Below are 15,749 nucleotides of genomic sequence, written 5' to 3'. Positions count from 1 at the left end.
TTGCCTTGAGATCACATCTGCCACTTCCTTGCAGTGTAAAGTAGTTATCGAGAGTCGTCTGGTCCTCATGTGTGATCTCGGGGTGGGTATAGTATAAGGTAGTTTATTATTTGTGCCTTGCTCGCTACGGGTCTGTCTTCGTAGAGGGCTTTGTAGTAGCGTGGAACACGTCCGTCACTGTGTAACTGTAATTTGAAATAACATTCACAATAATAAAAATGATCAAACAATTTCCATTTACATCACGGTATCTTGGGAGTGGAGTGGTAACCCACAAAAGGCAAAGAGTTATTACTTGCTATCACATATTTTCCATCTCGAGGCGTCCGTACCTTGCCAATAAATCATATTAGAACCCATCCCCCCTAAGTTGGACCGATAACATGATTGCCTTAAGGTCTAAAAGGAATGGTGGTAGATGGAAACTTACCTTCCCTATAGTGATTGAACTGTCCAATATTTGAAGGCTATGTCCCTTTCTGATGCCACTGGACATTTTTCTCTCAACTACCAGTTCTAGGACCCTCGTGTAGATGTTTCTCTTAGCTGTGAAGGGCCAGGCCATGAGTAAAATATCTTTGTTGAGTCAGTGCTTTATCTACTACTCTAACCCCCTACAAATGTTCTACAGTGTAAACAAAAACCAATATGTTCTGTAGTTATGTAAGTGTGAGAGACAATATATTTCAAAAGTGCAGCTATTAAAGCCGAGAACAGATCCATCTCTAGGCATAACCTGAATATATTAGCAACATTTTGCGTGTAGTGTTTGGAACCATTTACATTTCAGCTGTTGCAACATGTATACTTTAGCACAGTAATCACAAATAATTTGTAAATCGCGACTGGCATTTGTGGTTACCCTTTATTGCCAGCCCTTCAGAGTTGTTGGCACATAGTCCTACAGACAATAATCTATAATCTTTAGCACTTTCTAATATTTCTACATAATAGATGCAATTGCGGCGTTGAGCTGAGGTGAAAGAAATGGTAGAGAATGTAGTACTGCTAATATAGGTTCCCTTCTAGGCCTGTTTTGCTTGTTCTTTTACTGACTCCATGTTGGAAATGGCTCTTTCAGCTGGGTTATCCTCAAATCTTTTGCCTGTCTCCTATTTTTCTGACCTTTTTGTTGGCTTTAGGACTGTGGGCACTTTACCACTTCAAATCTGTTCTAAAGGGCATGTGCTCTCTCCCCTAAAACTGGGTATGATTGGCTTACACCTGCATGGCATATTTAACTTACCTGTAAGTCTCTTGTAAAGTAGTATACCATATATGCAGGGCCTGTAAATTTAATGCTACTAGTGGGCCTGCAGCGTTGATTGCGCCACGCCCCACCTTTCCCCCGAGTATACAGCCACTGTAGCTAGCAGCCCTCGTTGTGCTGCCCAATAACCAGGGGCATGCTGGGCACTCTAAGTTCTTTTGGTAGTCCCCGCCCCATGGGAATAGCGCGTGTTAGCGTCTCTGTTATGGCGAAAGTACTTTGTGGAAGAAGGGGCCAGGTGCTGCCTCGGGACCAGCGAGTACCCTCTCTGAGTCACTCCAACCCAGATGGGTGCACAGACCCTGCTATCTGACTCAACCAGGAAGGGTAGCCTGGCAACCAAGCGGCATCCATGCCACCCCGCCACAGAGAAGCGTGTGAGCTACATTTATGGCCTTCTATTCGAGCTGGAGGTATTGGCTTGGCCCCAACTTCACCTGGGAATTTAGCAGCTCCCGTGCATGCTCATGGGCAACTGCACGTAGTACACCTAAAGGCGAAGGGACCCTGCAAGGCCTCCCCACTAAGTCTTACAGTTTGTGCCCCTTACATGGAAGGACGCATCTTCTCAGTGGCGGCTCCTCCTCCAGGAGGAAAACGAAAACAATAATAACTAACGTTATTGTTTTCCTTCCTGCTCTGGGGCGGGACAGGGGCGGTGGGCCGGGCTGGCCAGTGCAGGGTCAGGGAACGAGTGTAAAGCTCACTCTACAGTGCGTGTGACTGTTTGACCAGCACAAAAGGTCCGGTTAAAACATTGTGCGCACTTCGAATCTTCCCCAGGAGGCTGGATTACACAGCCTGGTGAGGAACATGCAAAGCCTCCAAGCCCCCGTCTGAGTGCCGGTGCTAGGCAGCGTTGTGATCTGACAGGGGCTTCTGGGAGGTTGGGAGCTTCCTGTTGTGGCGAGGAGACAGCACCCGGTAGCAGTCGGGTAAGTCAGTTTATTCTTTTTTTCATTCACCCTTCTGCTCCCCCGCCTCACCACCTGTGCTTAGTATTAGCAGCTACTGCATGATCTCCTGTTCAGGGGACACGACGGGGTTAGTCTTTTGTACTACCATAAATTCCCTAATAGGAGTGTAAGTGCTTTGCCCGCGTTTATTCCAAAAGAGCTCATCTTTTCACCAGGGCTATACAATGTATTAGGAGTGGAAGTACACTGCACTCTGTGTCTATGACCTTTTTTAGTGATGTATTTACCACTGGTGGTATTTGGTGGTTTGAGTTTTACTTCTAAGCTAACTGCTGCATTTCATGTACTGACTCAGCATTTGCACACTGTGTGCATTATTTATGAGCCATATCGTTTCTGGTCTTGTGTTATGTACAATATATGCTATATTGATGTATATAATCTTGTGTGGAGTCTCTTTTGTGGTGTATTCATTGTGTCACTGGTGTAAGTGTGTTGCACAAACACTTTACACATGACCTCTGGCGATCAGCCTGACTGTTAGCTTTGTGCCAAGCTAGCAGGGGGTAAGCACAGGTTATCTTTGGTGTGTAACTTACTTGCCCTGACTAGAGTGGTGGTTTCTGCCTGGCTAATGTGCATAACCTAGCCAACGAGAAACCCCATTTCTAACACTCTATCTTTGCTTGTTGGTTATGTTCGCATTCAGCAGCTCTCAATTAAAATGGTTGTTGTGTAGTTTAATCTACTGCTGGTTTCATTCATTGGGTTTTCCCAAGAATGAGCTAGACTTTCGTGCACTAATTTAAATTTTAGTGGCTTCTGTAGCCTATGCCCCATTCTTAGGTTATGGGAGTGGGATACCATTAGTAAGTGGCATATGGTTCATATGGTTCCTATGCTTGTGTGTGTCATAAGTACCTGTCGTTTTCCAAATTCGTTACCTCTGCAACCTACTCTGATGGCATTGATTTGTACGAGCCCAAGCCAGGGTATATCGGTTACCGATTCTCACGATTTGAAGTTCCTTTTTATGTAGAAAGGAAGGCTCTCAGGAGTCTGTGTCCTATCTTAAGTGGTGGGCTATGACTTGTTAGGCAGGTGGGAGCTTGTAGTTTTCAGGCACCTTCTGTATGTCATTGTCTTTTTTTCAAAGCTCATAAAGTTTAGTCTTACTGTTCCTCATGGCACCGAATTTTCTCGCAGTGCACTCTTGTTAAATATATCGTATCGGGGCCCTTTGAGTAGTTGTAATGCTGCAGGGTTATTCATCCTGGTACCACTACAGGGCAGCTGCTAATATGTTGACTGCTGCTTCTACCACTTCTTCTATCGTAGGGAACGTGCTTTATTTAGCAAGCAGCATTTTTCCCTTCATGTCAGTATGCAATCTGCAACTCACCTACATTTTGAAATCTGCTTATTGTCTCTGCACTTTGGTTCTTCTGTGTAGAATCAGCACGCACCTTACAGACTCTTGGAACAATTAAATGTGATATATGTTGCAGTGTGCAAAGAAGCCGTGTTGCACATCACGCCAGTTCCATGGGACTGTGAATGTACATCATGGTTTGGTATGCCTAAGTCCACTTTTCGTATTTCGCTGACTTCAGTCAAAAACTAAATATAATGTTTACATTGCAGGCAGAATTACAGGTGAGTGTTTTTTTGTAGACTAGACAGTAATCCACAATACAATGTAACACGTTGCACAAAATTAGATGGTTTTATTGTTCGGTGGCTCTCCTCAACAAAGAGTGCACCTTGAATTGCTCCATCTAGTTTCGTAAGATGGGTGCCTTGCTCTGAACAGTTATTTTTTTTAACTGAGGGAAGAGTTGTCAATCGTGTCTACAAGAATGTCTTTATTGTCCTTCAAATAGGCTCGACTGATAATTCGGCCAGCAAGAAGTTTACAAGTGATCTGCCCTTTTGTGATTCTGGAGCACTCTGCAGGTCAGAGTGTTGGGTGGTTGATGTTCTTGTAAATTAAATCATTAATATACCTCGTTCTTGCTATTGTCCTTAACCATCAGGGGTTTCTTCTCCCTAATATCCCAGTGGGATATGAGTCCCTTAAAATGACCTGCTTTACCAAAGAGTATAGATAAGGATGCTTTTTAACATGTAACTCCCTGGCATTTCAGTATAGTATGCAACTCTCCCTCACACAGACCGCACTAATCCAAGTACGTTTGGCTAAACGTATCACATATGTTAGGAGCAGTCCACAAAAGCACAGTGTATTTTTGTGGGAAGGACTGGTTCATGTGGTTTTCCCTGCCCATGATTGCTTCCATTTAGTGTGTTGAATTGTGGGATTTGCAGTCCAACCTCTGTAGTTTGTCCCTCTCATTCCTTGGTGACAAATCTGTTTTCCCTCCAAATTTCTCCATTGGCTATTCAGCTACCAGGCAAGTCTGAGCCCTCCTCTCACACCTGCCCAGGCCCCTTAAGGCCTTGCTGGGTGCACCCCAAATCATTCTCCTCCATCTTGTGATTTGCAGCCTACATGTGCCCCAGATTGCAGTGAGCAGAGTCCAGGAAGTTTTAAGGAGACAGACTAGTGTTGTATCTTCCCAAGACAAAAAGTTGTTTAAAAAACGATTTTCACTTTCTGTGTTTACTGTCTATGCCTGTGGTTGTTACAGTTAAAAATTGTAGTTTTAGCCTGCCTGTAATTGCATATTTTATCACCTGTGTTGTGTTTTAAATTTGTGGTTTTCCCTGCCCATGATTGCCTCCATTTAGTGTGTTGAATTGTGGGATTTGCAGTCCAACCTCTGTAGTTTGTCCCTCTCATTCCTTGGTGACAAATCTGTTTTCCCTCCAAATTTCTCCTTTGCTCTGTGCTTAGACCTGTGTGCTAAAACAGTGCACCCCCAGCCACCATTTTGTGTTCACAAGCCAGTGAGGTCAGCCCCCCTGCCTATCCCCCCCCCCCCCCCAGCATCAGGGATTTTCTACATCAGAGGGTGCTACATCAGAGGGTGCTTCTGTGAGTTGTTTAAACTGTATTTACTGGGGCCTGTGCACTTAGTTTTTTGGCGAGCAGGGGGAGTAAAGCTTTATTCAAACAGTATTGTTAGATTTCGAGTTAGTGAAGCCTTTACCTGCAGAAGTCCAAAGTGTGGATTGAGCCTGTCTGTCTCCTAGGAGATTCTGAACAGGAGAAGCAGCTTCCAACTCCCTGGCCAGCAAACCTTGTCTGAGGTCGCTGGGACCTTATATGGTCTGCTAGTGGTTGGCACATGTGTACACTGATTGGTAGTGGTATCTGGTGTTTCTATTGGGTTAGGGTTAATGTCCTCATTGGTTGGGTATTTGAGGGTTCTGATTGGTTTCTCGGTCTGTGATTCTATCATTGTAATGTTGGGACTAGGGCTAGGGTTAGGAATTCTATTGGAAGTAGGGACTAGGGGTTCCTATGTTATTGCTTGTTGGGAGTAGGGTGGGACTAGGGCTAGGGTTAGACCTTTAATTGGAAGTAGCTATTTAGGGCTTCTGGTATGATTGGTTGTTGGACCAGTTGTGGGTCTAAGAGTAGGGTTAGGCTCTCTATTGGAAGTATGGACTAGGGCTACCTGTACCATTGGCTGCTTGAACTTGGGTTGGGACTAGTGGTAGGGCTAAGGTATTTATTGGACGTAGAGATCAGGGTTTTTGACCCGATTGGGTGCTTGGACTAGGGCTAAGATTGGCTGTAAGGTCCTGGTCTCCTATTGGTTCTAGATGTTAGGGCTAGTGCTGTGATTGGATAGTGTTAGGGCTAGGGCTCCCATTGGCTCAAGGGGTCACCTGATTACTAGGGCTACAAAAAAGGCCAGGCTTAGGGCGTCTCAGCCCAGGCGTCGAGGCTAAGGGCGAAGAGGACAAGGGTAGTTGCCTGTTTGAGCCTGTTAAGGGCGGAGAGGACAAGGGTAGTTGCCTGTGTGAGCCTGTTAAGGGCGGATAGGACAAGGTTAGTTGCCTGTTTGAGCCTGTTAAGGGCGGATAGGACAAGGTTAGTTGCCTTTTTGAGCCTGTTCGAGACTGGTCGGGACTAGGGCCAGAAATGCTGCCCTTTTTCTCATTTAACAATACCCAGCCCACACCATCCACAAACAGAGTAACACACTCACACCAAATATACACCACGCACAACACTATGCACAGATTAATGTACCAGCATGCACCACCGACCCAACCAAACTACATCTACACACCCTACTATCCCAACTACCACATATATCCACCATCACCCACAAACAGTACACAACTCTATCCTATACCACTAACCAATACACTCATCACTAACACAACGCCAGTCAACACCATACATAACTACATCCCATTCAGACACACTCTCCCTGCTGTAATTACACCTAACAGTCCACCTTTTTTCACCAACAAACATATAATGATCCTTCCATCAGTTGTCCAACAAACACCCTCCTCTCCCTTCTACCATAATAACACTAACACACAACACACACTGCACACCACCACACTTTGTAACTCTTGAAACAAACCAGTCTAAGATAAACACTCTCACCTCTACTTCATTCCCTCCTACACACAACATACACTCTACTCATAAACACATCACCACCCCTCTACGTCACAACCTCCTCTCACAAACAATACTACACAACCAAATCCAGTGCATGAAACATATACATCAGCACCCCTTTTCACTACACCTCAAAAGCAAAACATATCACACACACCAGCACAACAAGATCTTCAGAGCGCAACACCTCATAATACTTACCATCACAAAATACATACATATACCCACCTTTCAAAGCACACAAAGGAACAAACTCCAATGCCAAGCTTTCACTCTTCCACCACACCTAACACAGATACAGCAATACAGCACCTCTCTTCTAACCGCCTCTCATCCATTGGACAATTTAGAACATTACGACATGACCCACATGCTGCACCACCTCCCCTGACTTATACACCTTCCGCCTTAAACACACGCAAAAAATATAAGCAACATGCCACACCTCACAACTTTGCTTCCCCAAGTCTACCTCACAACAATGTTACACCACAAAAGCAACACAGCACTCCAACTCCCTCTCAAACACCATCTCCAACACATACACATGCAGACCCATCAAAATGTCTTCTTAGCATGCTGGATGAGGAACACAATAAAGAACAGCTACACGATTGCTATCCTAATACAGCTAATACCAGCACTAAAAACACACCTGCTACACACCCACACAATACGGATCACTCTTCTACAAAACAAAGCCTGAAAAAGCATATCCAATGCACTACCCTATTTCTCAATCTGTGCCTCTATCAATATATTTAATCTAAATATACTTACTTCCTTTATGTATCTATATACTTTCAATGTACTTATGGATCTATATACTTATCACTTTCTTCTAATTTAGCATTTCCAATGCACTAGCCTATTTCTCAGCCTATACTTCGCTCAATATATCTTCTAGCCCAACCTTCTGATTCATCTCAAACTTCTTTCTACTACTCCTTCTAATGCACTACCCTATCTCTTATCCTATACATCTATCAATATATCCTCTACATCCACTCTCTCATTTATCCCAAACCCCATACCACTACTGTGATCGCCAAAATAACCCTTTCTAGACTCTCTCCTGCTCTTCTCCTCCTTGCATCATCTGACACCTCTTTTTACTACACCGATCCCCTAAAACAAAACTTTCTAAACTCTCCCCTCTGACTCCTTCCCTCCAAAACTCCTTTTTACTCATCCAAAATCCTCTTCCTACTGCTAAGACCTAAAAAAAAATCCTTCACTCTTTTATCCCTCCACTATCCTTTTCAATCAAAATTAACAGACTAACATGTTCACTTCTCAAATTCCATATTCCATATTCAACTATACTAATATACTGCCCAAATAACTGAATAACATATCTACTACTCAAATTACTTCATATTTATACTGTACTAATTTTCAACACTAATCCTTTATGGGTTCCGGAGTGGCGTGCATCTCGCCAGAAAAGCGATTCAGCACCCATCGGGGGTAACAAGTGCTATATGAATGCAAATCTTTCTTCCCCTTTTATCCCTCCGCTATCCTTCTCACTCCAAGTAACAGACTAATATCCACCACTAAAATTATCTCATATTTCAACATATTAATTCACCACTAATCCTTTATAGGCTTCCTGAATAGCGTGCGTCAACAAGCGAGCGATAAATAAATACAAACCTTTGTCCTCCTCTATCCTTCTGCTGTCATTCCAAATCCAAATAACTGACTAACCTATCCACCACTTGAAATGTACTTGCATGTTTCACTATACTAATTCAACACTAATCCTCTATGGGTCCCGGAGTAGCGTGCTACCCGCCGAAAAAGCGCTTTGACGCCTCGTCAGGGGTAGTAAGCGCTATATAAATGCAATTACAATTACAATACAACAAACGTGACCCAGTCTCCACAAGTGCCTAGTTATAGGGAATACATTTTCAAGCAGTTCTGGACTGGTGCCTGGTGAAATGGGTCGTGAGATTGAATTCTGAAGGGGACCTGTAGATCAATGTGGACATTCCTCAGGGTGTCCCTCATCTTGAAGAGTTAACCATAGTAACGTTCGTGTTTATGGGGGTACGGGGGGTTTGCAGTATATACTCTAGTCATCCTTTCATCCTTACACAGGGTATCCCCTTGCACAAGGCGCTTTTCCCACCTGTACAATATGAATCCGAACTGCCTTAGGCATGTCTCTTACAGGTTACACCACCTCTTGGTACTTGCATACAGCAGGATTTAATTTTAAAGTAGGGACACGGATTCACAAGCCTTGATAAATTCTCATTTTATTATTTTAACAAACTCTATTTGTCACTGTATTTCATATTGTAATAATTTTAATTAATGTAACAATAAAGCTTAAAAAATATCAATTATGTTCCTCTTTTCTCCTGCTATGTTATCAGTGTTTTAAAATCTGTTTCTGGAGGTCCCTATGTAAGGCTGTAGAAGGCAGCACTGTGTCTCGAAACAAGCATCAGTGTTGGAAGTAGTTACAATAAATATTTTTTATAACATAATCCTTTTAAGATTCCTCAGGAGTGATACCATTTTATTGTATATGGGCTCCAATTTATAGCTGGAAAAAAGACGGCGATAGGCCGAGATTAATTATGAATAGTGTTCACTTTAATCATGGCGTATGATATTAACTGTAGATTGTAAATTGATGGCATTCGGATCCCCATGCTCCCTCAATATTGCATTTATTATATTTTTTGCTGAATTTCCTCATGTATTTTATCTGTATGTATCTACCGGATGGTGATGACTAAAACATTTTTTTTTTTTAAATAAAGGAGTGATCCCATTTATCACATCAGTTAAATCTTAGTGGTTGTTCAGTATCTTTACTGTCTTGCTTTGAAAGCCGCTGCTTTGGCAATATTGTGATGTCAAATTAATTGGCTTCAACAGTAAAAACATGAAAGTGCCGAGAAAATATTTATCATCAGTCCAATATCATGTATATTTTTAATGTGTTGTTCTCTTTTCTTTGTGTCATTTTCAGTTGTCAGATCCTTAATTTAATATGCATTTAGACAACACCCGTTTCATTACAACGACACGTAACTGTTGTAAATATAACAACATTGTTTTTTATTTATCCTTTGTTTTCCTTTACTGAAAGCACACATGCATGTGAAGGTTTACGCGTTAGTCTTTTTTAATGAGAATAATGCTGCAACTTCATATTCCTAGTGGCTCTCCTTGTTTGCTAACTTGCAGCTGTTTTACAGATTGTCTTGTCCCATGGGGAGACTCTTTTTATTCGCCTGGTTTGCACAGTCAGACATCTGATTGTCATTGAAGTTTTACTGGTGTCATACCTAAACCTAAGAACGGTCTGGGCTCATCTTAAGGTGGAGCTATCGGGTAAAGATGAGAAGGCGTGCCAAGAATTATGTCTGTCTCAGCCTATTGCCCAAAGAGAATAACACCTTCCCAATGCCTATGCCATAAGTCTGGCTTTTGTCCACAGGTAGTTATAGAAAATGCTTGTGGGCCCCACCACTCCTATGTTGATTCCTCCAAAGACCGCCATGGCACTTCTAAGATCTTTTTCCTGTTCATACCTGGAATAACAGTTACATCATTCCAGATTAAAAAGAGGTCAATAACGTGTTCATTTTGTCTGTTCTTTTCTAGGATGGAGATATTCAACGACACTTCTACCTCCAAGAAGTTCTAATGGGTGTCACAGAAGTGGTAGAAAGGCCCAAGTAAGGAGCATTTCATTGCAGTCTGTTGCAGGTCTACTATTCTGTCAAAGACTGCACGTGTGTGTGATGTATGTGTGTGTGTGCATGTGTCACCGTAACTAGGTCTTTACAAAATTGCATTTCTCAACACATGGATAGTCTTTATACTTTGTGATATACTCACCCTCTTCCTGGCTAATTGATTCATCCACTTGCTCTTTATAAAAACAAGAGATTGTCCACTCTGGCATTTTCTGCAGATCATCACTTTCATCTGATTTCCCTTTCTTTTTAAAATGCTCCCTCCACCTCCTGAATGACCTTAGTCGGCAACATCTATTTCACACCTTTGTACAGGTCTCTCCTGCCAGACGGGTATTTCTGATATTCCTCTTCTGGAAACCTCATTACCTCTTTCTTCTACCACTGGTAGTCTTATCCATGGTAGAAGCAGATATGACCGAACATAATACCATGACTATAAAATTCAAAGAAGGACCTTCAGTATACAAGGTTACTCTAATTACTGCTTCACTCTTGCAGCACCCCTTGATGTGAAGCCACCCCCCCCCCCCAAAAAAAAATCTTCACATTTCTGAGGAGGTTTTGTCACACAGGGCATAATGGTTTTGAGAGGGTAATGAACGTTTTCTCCGCATCTTTTTTTCCGCGGACTTTCAGCCCGCATACCATTACTCCGTGAGGTCATTGACCCGGCATACCAACACTCCGCATTTTTTCACAACGCGTGTGCATTTACCATGCATGCCTTTACAACGAATTACGTTGTAAAGGCATGTATGGTAAATGCACAAGCGTTGTGAAAAAAATCCAGACTTCATGAAGATGAAACCAGGAGGAGTGTGGAACCACGACAAGAGAGAGGTAAGGGGGTTTGGGTTCTTTTTTTTAGGGGTGGGGGGTCGTGCTAGGGTAGTGATTGTGTAGTGTATTGTTTGTGTAGTGTTGTGGTGGTTGTGTAGTGTAGGGTCGTGCTGGGGGTAGTGTTATAGGGTTTAGGGTAGTGTTGTAGTGTTTGTGTAGTGTAGGGTCATGCAGGAGGTATTGTTTTAGGGTTTAGGGTAGTGTTGTAGTATTTGTGTAGTGTAGGGTCAAGCAGGGGTAGTGTTTTAGGGTTTAGGGTAGTGTAGTGTTTGTGTAGTGTAGGGTCATGAAGGGGGTAGTGTTTTAGGGTAGTGTAGTGATTGTGTAGGGTCATGCAGGGGTAGTGTTGTAGGGTTTAGGGTAGTGTTGTAGTGTTTGTGTAGTGTAGGGTCATGCTGGGGGCAGTGTTTTAGGGTTTAGGGTAGTGTTGTAGTGTAGGGTCATGCTGGGGGTAGTGTTCTAGGGTAGTGTTGTAGTGTTTGTGTAGTGTAGGGTCATGCTGGGAGTAGTGTTTTAGGGTTTAGGGTAGTGTTGTAGTGTTTGTGTAGGGTAGTGTAGTGTTTTAGGGTTTAGGGTAGTGTTTGTATAGTGTAGGATAGTGATGTGTTGTTTGTGTAGTGTAGGGGTAGTGTATTAAGGTAGTGTTGTAGTGTTTGTGTAGGGTACTCACACTTACCTTTAAAACTTTTACAATGAGTATACCTTTAACATGCATTTGCGTTGTAATGGCATGCGTGGTAAAGGCATAGTCGTTGTAAATGTTTTCGTTGTGATAATTTGCGGGGTGTTTGTCTTTGCGGAGTGATGGTATGCGGGGTATTTGTTTGCGGAAATATGTCACATATTCTTTGAGCGTGTGGAAAGACTGTGTGAGGCCAAGTGATCAGCTATAATTCTTCAGGGCTTCTATTCTCCTGTCTCTGTTAGGTGCAGCAATAACTAGTCACCCAATACTCCCCAGCCTGCTGGTCACAAGGCAGCTCATAGTTGTGCCGCTGAGATATTTCAATATCTACTCTTGATAGCTCTTTTAGATAAGTACCTTCAGCTTTTTCTTAGATACTCTGGTGCTTTCAAGGCTACTGAGAAAAATTATACCTGGTTTGCTGGCTGGAGTAGGAAGATTTAGAGGAAAACGGTTGTAGTGGTGTGCTACAGCGGGACTCCAAAAATCATTTCTAATCAGTACTCACCATTTCCCTGAAACCTTTAAACACACAACCATTCGTCAGTGGGGCCCATAACATTGCACGTTTACTCTGTTCACTTACACTTGGCTTCAGGGCTTTTGGTGAATCGCAAAGGAGAAATGCTGTAACATTTGGTGGAGTGTCTAAACCTATCTAATCCGTTAATATTTACACCTACAGTTTATTACACGTTACCATGGGTTTATTCAAACATTTAATTATTTAGACGCACCAACATAGTGGCAATTGGTCTGCTAGAAAGAAAATTAGGTGTAGGAAAATCACAAGACCAGCTTTTAAAATTCCATTTTCCCAATTTTATTAAAAGCAAACCTTTAATATGTCTGACATTTAGGCATTGATTAATTCTTTATTCAGTAAATCTTAAACGTTATTTCAAAATAATCATTTTATTTGGAGCTCAGAAAATAGTCATTTATTTAGAAGTCAGTTAAAAGTTTAGCAAAGAATAGATAGTTCCAAATTCATTCTCTCCTAACATCCCTAACTAACACCCTCATCTTATCCTCCAGTCCTGCAAAGCAAACAAAATAATTCAAAGAGTTCTTACATCCAGGAATCAATCTTCAATCGAGCAGCACTTCGAGTGGAAATCGAAAAAGCGACCCCCTCTAGACCAGGATTTTTAATACACTAATTTCCTAACTTAATCTATCTAAAAAGTATCTACTATTACTTATTTGATTTCTGAGTGGACAAATTCGGGGTGGGTGAGCATCTCCTCACCATTACAACATCATTTTCACAACGATTCAGCAGAAAAATAAAGGGGCTTTGTTTTAGGACAGTCCATGGCCTAGTCATTTCCTGCAGTCGCAACATCAGGACCTTTTGCCAGGATCAGAACATTCAAACGTCCATGTTTGGCACCCATCCTAGGTTCCGGGGCAAGGCAGCCTTGAACCTCCCCGAGCACAGGCAGCTCACTCTGACTTGCAGGCTTTAGGCGCGCCTGCGCTGTCAGGCCTTTGCTCACAGTTTACCCGGGCAGCCATCTTTCATACAGGCCTCAGAGGCCACTTTTTGGAACTATCATAGAAACAAACACAAATTCATGTTAAACATGGAAATAAAACCCTTCTGTTTACCTCCCACCATACTAATGTTTCCCCATTAGTTGTTACCTAGCAAATAAGCCACACAAATGCATTTTATACTTGTATATTCGACCACTTCTTAGCACAAAACGTGTACAATAAGCATTTTTAAGCTGCGTTTGTTTATGTCTAAGCTGCGCATTAATTCACAACACGATAACAATACATATTAGTTAATTTTTATTCCAACATGCAGGCAAAATTAGTACTCCCATGTGTAATAATGTATGCATCTTATACTATGGTTGATTAATTCACAAAAACATTCCATTAGTAAATGTTAACGTTATGGAACATTGACTTTGAGAGGGGTACACGAAATTTTGTTTTTACCACCTCGCTCCATCAGGTGTACCTGAGAAATGGACATTATGACACGAAGTAACTGGATCCATTACATATTCTTTGTCTGCCAAAGGTGGTGTTACTGTTGTTGGTGAACTTGGATGCATCTATTCAGTGTAATGGCGGTGTATTAAGTTGTTTCATGCAGATAGTACTGTGATATTACTATGTATTCAATGTTTGTATCTGTATCTTTAATACACTGGAATTGTCAATGCTAGTATTCCATTCTCATGTGAGATTCTGGAATACATCTGTGCTCTAGTGTCAGTTGATGATTTCTCCTGTGGCTGAGGCTTTAATTAAAGCTCCTCTTTAAACATACAAGTTCTTCTTCATTTATTCATACAAGAGGACACCACATTATTATGGCGACGATCGGGTGAACCCAGGACTTCGCCTCAACACGGAGACAAGGAAAAGAAAAGACGACTCGCGCACTCCTCCAGCGGCTGTGTTAATTATAGGAACGAGAAAGGAAGCGGAGACTTCCCAGCGGCTGTATCTGTCTCAGGGACATTTGCAGTGAGGAGTTTGACGGGCGGATTGATTGAATAGTATCTTTATTATAAACTAAGGGAGCGGAAACGATTAAGCAAGGCAACGTGTTTCCCTTGCGCCCTGTCTCAAGAAGACGCGCGGTGTTCTATTGCTCGCGCTAAGAATTGCTCGCGCTGAAGCTGTTCTTCCTCGCGCTGAAGCTCTCCTTGCTCGCGCTGAAGCCTTGCTCGCGCTGAAGCTGTCCTTGCGCGCATTAGGGAAGGAATTCGTGATTAAAGAACGTGAGGACTGCTGACATTCTGCTCACATAAATCTTTCTTTGTTAGAGGATTCCATGCATAATAATTAACTAGAATTGAGACGCACTAAATACTAAAGGAACGTTCACAAGAAGGAATATTCTTCTCAATTCTCCTGCATAACCTGAAGGTTCTTTTTACATCATAAAGGGAAAATCAAAGCAGGACTTACATCATAATTACTACAAAAGATGCTGGTCTCCAGGAACTAATAGAATTTAGACTTTTGTGGTAAAAGTGGTATTACCCTGGCTGAATTTCTAGGCATTAACAATTAGCATGCATCAAGTGAGAAGCAGAGTCCGTGGTATCTGAGTTGAAATGGGCTTTATTCCAATAACTCGAGTCAAAGGGAGAATTAGTTCCATCACCACAGAGGTTCAGGAAGGGTCTTCTAACAATTATTTACTGAACATAGTATATATACATTTCTTGTACATAGGCTAGGCAGAGCTAGATAGAAAATGAGGTAAGAGCATGGAGGCGTGCATGAGGGTGTGTACTTGATGAGTCACAGGTGTGTGATAGGTAGGTGTCATAGGTGGGTGGTACACAGAGGAGGAGTTGGCATGACCAGCTCGAACTGTGTCCTAATTGTGCAATTTGAGCATGACGTGCAATTTACGTGTAAATGGGAGGAGAGATGACTTTCAACCTAGTAGAGGAATCTCAATTATGTCAGGGCGACCAGCACGTCTAGTACAACTGATCTAGAGTCAGGGGATGTATTATCTGAAGCAAAGGTTGTTCGTCACTAAAAGACAGAGAGGGCATATTTATTCGTTCATTGCATGAGGGCTGTGAGCTCTTCTATGGATGCAAGCACCGTGATTTACTTAAATGGAGTCAGAATGGCTAGGCCCTATCTCCCTCGGATAACAGTTATACATAATACAGTCTTGGCAGGCCTCTTGCTGGGCTTCTCTCGGCTGAGCTAGAAGTATGCGAGGTCAGAGGGACGTAACTGCAGCTTCAGTGTGTCAGGA

General features: G+C 42.4%; 1 protein-coding gene across 1 annotated transcript in view; it reads left to right on the top strand.

Annotated features, from left to right (window-relative positions):
• ZNF511 (zinc finger protein 511) overlaps nt 1–15,749 on the top strand; it is a 119,358-nt gene that overhangs the window by 45,744 nt on the left and 57,865 nt on the right. The window contains exon 3 of the mRNA XM_078643323.1: nt 10,373–10,446. Within this exon, the coding sequence (XP_078499449.1) occupies nt 10,373–10,446 (74 nt within the window). The remainder of the gene's footprint in view (nt 1–10,372; nt 10,447–15,749) is intronic.

This window comes from Lissotriton helveticus, chromosome 5_1 (genome assembly GCF_964261635.1).
Source record: "Lissotriton helveticus chromosome 5_1, aLisHel1.1, whole genome shotgun sequence".
Lineage (NCBI taxonomy): Eukaryota > Metazoa > Chordata > Amphibia > Caudata > Salamandridae > Lissotriton > Lissotriton helveticus.
Note: the sequence above shows the minus strand (reverse complement) of the source record. Positions and strands in the feature narration are given on the sequence as shown.